Source organism: Aotus nancymaae, unplaced genomic scaffold (assembly GCF_030222135.1).
Source record: "Aotus nancymaae isolate 86718 unplaced genomic scaffold, 86718_ANA_hifiasm-v0.15.2.pri h1tg000006l, whole genome shotgun sequence".
Lineage (NCBI taxonomy): Eukaryota > Metazoa > Chordata > Mammalia > Primates > Aotidae > Aotus > Aotus nancymaae.
The window spans coordinates 67,239,631-67,244,365 of record NW_026988417.1 but is presented as its reverse complement, the minus strand read 5'-3'; the positions used below and the strand labels follow the sequence as shown (position 1 = coordinate 67,244,365).

At 44.5% G+C, this 4,735-nt stretch overlaps 1 protein-coding gene across 1 annotated transcript; it reads left to right on the top strand.

Annotated features, from left to right (window-relative positions):
* The first annotated feature begins 742 nt into the window (after window positions 1–742).
* CXCL2 (C-X-C motif chemokine ligand 2) lies at window positions 743–2,868 on the top strand. The gene is made up of 4 exons (XM_021666103.2): window positions 743–919; window positions 1,019–1,142; window positions 1,261–1,344; window positions 2,160–2,868. The coding sequence occupies exons 1-4, from the start codon at window positions 820–822 to the stop codon at window positions 2,173–2,175; spliced, it is 324 nt and encodes a 107-aa protein (XP_021521778.1). The 5' UTR covers window positions 743–819; the 3' UTR covers window positions 2,176–2,868.
* Window positions 2,869–4,735: the final 1,867 nt, after the last annotated feature.

Below are 4,735 nucleotides of genomic sequence, written 5' to 3'. Positions count from 1 at the left end.
TTCCAAGGTTTCAAAGAGGGGGAAGATGGGAGATTGCAAAACTGTGTACTAAAATAAATACTGAATTTACCCTTGGCAATGGTCTGTTCCTGCACCCAATCCCTGGCTCTACTACATTAAAACACACACACACACACACACACACACACACACACAGTGATAATTTGTTTTTAAGATCATAAAGCACCAGGAAGAAGACAAAAGCTCTTACGCCTAATCTGAAATGACAGATGTATTGTTAAAGACTGCGTTTATTTCAAAGATGAATGAAATCTGCAAAACTCAAAGACAGGATAGATACTGCGGTAGTTCTTGCCCTAACTCTTGCAGTCCCAGCAACTGAAATGTCTTTCAGAGAAGTAACTCCCCGCTCCTCTCCTAAGGATGTAGCGCGGTCCCTACGTGTGTCTAAGGGATGCGATCCGCCACGCGCCGCACTGGGTTCACGAAGCGCCCCTCGCAGGCAGCATCTCCGTTTCTTTGAGGGCGGCGGGCTATCGCTCCCCCTTCAGGGATTTGGGGCAGAAAGCGAACACCCCACATTTGGCGGGAGTTACGCAAGACAGCCAGACTCAGCCGTCACTCATGAGTGACCCGATCCCACTTCGCCCCAGAGGCGGGGCCTGTGCTTTCCTTCCGGACTCCCGATCGATCAGGAGCTCCGGGAATTTCCCTGGCCCGGGGGATCCGGGATTTCCAGCCCCAAACATGCATAAAAGGGATTCGCCGATCGCCAGGAGTCACAGACCCGGGCCGCAGGCACCTCCCCGCCAGCTCTCCCGCTCCTCGCACCGCCGCCAGACCCGCCTGCTGAGCCCCATGGCCCGCGCCGCGCTCTCCGCCGACTCCAGCAACCCCCGGCTCCTGCGGGTGGCGCTGCTACTCCTGCTCCTGGTGGTCGCCGGCCGGCGCGCGGCAGGTGGGTCCTGGCGTCCTGGGGACCCCGGGGCGGGACGCGGCTGGGGTGGGCGCCCTGCGCCGACGGCCCCGCTCAATCAGCGAGTCTCTTCTTCCCTAGGAGCGCCCCTGGCCAATGAACTGCGCTGCCATTGTCTGCAGACCCTGCAGGGAATTCACCTCAAGAACATCCAAAGTGTGGAAGTGAAGCGGCCGGGACCCCACTGCGACCAAACCGAAGTCATGTAAGTCCCGCCCTGCGCTGCCGCTGCCGCTGCCACCGCCGCGGTCCCAGACCCTCCCGCTGTCCCAACCCTGTCCCCAGCCCGACCTCCTGCCTCACGGATTCCCTTCTCTCTGCAGAGCCACACTCAAGAATGGGCAGAAAGCTTGTCTGAACCCCGCATCCCCCATGGTTAAGAAAATCATCGAAAAGATTCTGAACAGGTGAGTTATGGTTTTCATGTACACAGGCGACTAGAGCCATTGGTCAGAAAAACTGGCTTCTGGCACCTGAATAGTAAATCAGGAAAACCCAAGGGTTAGCTGAAGGACTGAAAAAATTACTTTTTACAAAGTTGCCATGAAGGTTATTAATCTGCTCTGGTGCCAGAGGATATTCCCAGTGATCGGGGTCCCCACCCAGGTTCTTCCCTCGTTCTTGAATGTAGGTAAAACTGCCTTCGTTTAAGTTCATTGGAGTTTGCCAGTTGTGCTGAAGTGCTTTCTACCTGTTTATAAACACAGGCTTCATTTCCCCTAGTTCCTATTGAACTTCAGACCTGAAAAGCAGACTCCTGGTTTTTTGTAAAAGTTTAAGGGTGAAGAGCAGATATTTCACAATGATATTGCATTGGGTACATATGTGGGTGCCACCACCTATTAGCCATGTCACTCAAAGCCAATTATTTAGTTTATCTGAGACTTAGCAACACAGTGAAAATAACAGTAGCTACATCATGAGTTTGCTGTGAGGCTTAAGTGAGGCCCAGTATGACAAAGAGCAGCAGGTTCTGGCTGTTTTTAATCCAGTAATCCAGTGGAGACCACCACCCCCGCCCCACCCCATTCCTAAAAGAGCATCCTAAGCTTAGCAGTCCCTGCCACACAACACAGTTGTCACCCGCAGTAGCCACTTGGGTGCCAGGCTGGGGAAACTGCATTCAGAAAGCTCTAGAGCCTGGGGGAGCAGGACAGGAGAAGAGTGTTGTGCAGTCCGCTTTCCTGAGCACCTACTCAGGGCACCCATTTTCTCATTACAGTGGCAAATCCAACTGACCAGAAGGAAGGAGGAAGCTCATTGGTGGCCGTTCCTGAAGGAGGCCCTGCCCTTATAGGAACAGGAGAGGAAAGAGAGACACAGCTGCAGAGGCCACCTGGACTGCGCCTAATGTGTTTGAGCATGGCTTAGGAGAAGTTTTCTATTTATTTATTTATTTGTTTGTTTGTTTTTGAAGATTCTATGTTAATATTTTACATGTAAAATATTGAGTATTATTGAATCTACTTGCACACTGTCCCATTGTATTTATTGTTTATTTTATGTCAAAACCAAGTTAGTTCAATACTGATTCCTATTTAATTTGAAGGTAGAGAAGGTTTGCAGATATTCTCTAGTCATTATGCTAATATTTTTGAGGAACCCACAACATGTCAGCCACTGTGATAGAGGCTGGGGGAATCCATGCAAATGACCAGTGAGATTAATGTGAAGGCAGGGGAGTGTATATGTATCTATTTTTGTAACTGTAAAGATGAATGTCAATTGTTATTTATTGAAAAGATTTCACAGTGTGTGGTCAACATTTCTCATGTTGAAGCTTTAAGAACTAAAATGTTCTAATATCCCTTGGACATTTTATGTCTACCTTGTAAGGCATACTGCCTTTTTTAATGTTAATTATGCATTGTTTGTTTTTTGATATTTATTGATGTTTTCACAAAAGACATGAAAATAAAATATTTAAAAATGCGAAATGTTTCTTTTATTTTGGGGGGAAACAAGAACTATCTTTGCTGAAAATCTGATGATTTATATCAATATTTATTTCTCAAAGTTTTTTTTTCTGAGCTTTCAATCTGCTATACCGATAAATCAAACAATGAATTATGCCTAATTTTATGTGTTGATTGCTACCTCTCCCCTTGGCTCTCACCTAGTAAAGAATGTGCTTTACCAAACTATGGTCTTGCCCTTGATGGGAGAATCACTGATATATATTGCCCTTTTTACAAGAAATTCCTTACTACCTTGCTACCCCAATTTACCTCCTTAAAAATATGGAGGGGGGTAATTTGTCAGAGACGTTTTAACTAGAAAAACTCCATCTTGAACAGGGGCTGGGTAAAATGAGGCTGAGGTTTCCTGGGCTGCATTCCCAGTAGGTTAGGCATTGAAAGTCACAGGATGAGATAGGAGGTTGGCACAAGATACAGGTCATAAAGACCTTGCTGATAAGACAGGTTACAATAAAGAAGTCAGCTGAAACCTACCAAAACCAAGATGGAGAAGAGAGTGACCTATGTTCAGCCTCACTGCTCATTATGCACTAAATTATAATACATTATCATGCTAAAAGACGCTCTTACCAACCCCATTACAGTTTACAAATGCCATGGCAACTTCTGGAAGTTATCCTATATGGTCCAAAAAGGAGAGGAACCCTCAGCTCTAGGGAATTGCCCACCCCTTTCCTAGAAAACTCACGAATAATCCACCTCTTGTTTAGCATATAATCAAGAAATAACCATAAAAATGGCCAATCAGCAGCTCAGGCTGCTGCTTTGCCTATGGAATGCCTGTAGCCATTCTTTATTCCTTTACTTTCTTAATAAATTTGCTTTCACTTAAAAAATTACATTCTTATAGTTATCTTAACAAGGGATCTCATTTTATTGCTTTTGCTCCGTAATTTTTCATATGCTTGCTGACAATTTAATGAAGATGTCAGTAAAATGGTGGCTATTTTGTTTTTCAAAACTCAAGCAATTTGTGTCATAATAGAAGCATAAAATGTGAGTAGTTGAATACGTACGTCACTGGTGGAAACTTCTGATTGAAATTTGAGTTCAACATTCTAACCTTCAGATATAAGTAACTAGCACTAAGGTTAACGTTGTTTCGATCCTTTATGGCAATATAACAAATACAATGCTTTTAAGATTTGACCGGATTCATTTGCATACTTCCTAGTGGAATTTTGATAGAAACTTATAGAGCATTTATCGAGAAAGTCCTCTGGGGAACTCTGAATTCAGTGCTGCCCCAGGATGACAGTAGCACTCCAGGTTTTAGGACAGAAACACAACTGTCATGTCAAAGGAAGAAAGACCTCAATAATCTAAAAGAAACCACACTCCAAACCTGGAAAGGAAGGACATTTGTACATTCGTGAGGTATCTACTTGTCTCTGATTCAGGACTCATTCCGGAATTCTGAACCTTGGGTAACTGCCTCTAGTACAAGCAAGAAGGTGAGGCTGGCAGCCTCAGTACTGGAGATCAAGTTCTGGATTGTCCCAAGTAGCTGGGTAAGTAAGGGAACAACAACCTTTAAGTAGCAAGAAACAACTTCTGTGAGCTTTTCTCACAGCTAAAAAGTTAAAAACAATAATCTCTTTATAGTTCCGAGGTTATTAGTTAATTATGAATGAGATGAGAAAGAAGAATATTTGTAAACTATACATAAGTAAATAAATGCAAACCATTCGAGAAGCTCCATGAATAGTAGCATTCACTCTCTAACCCCCACTTAGAAGACGCTGAAAAATGTTTACAAATAGCACCTAAGGGTTCAATAAAACCACTCCTTACACCTAAGACAAAGTCCTTATCCTCA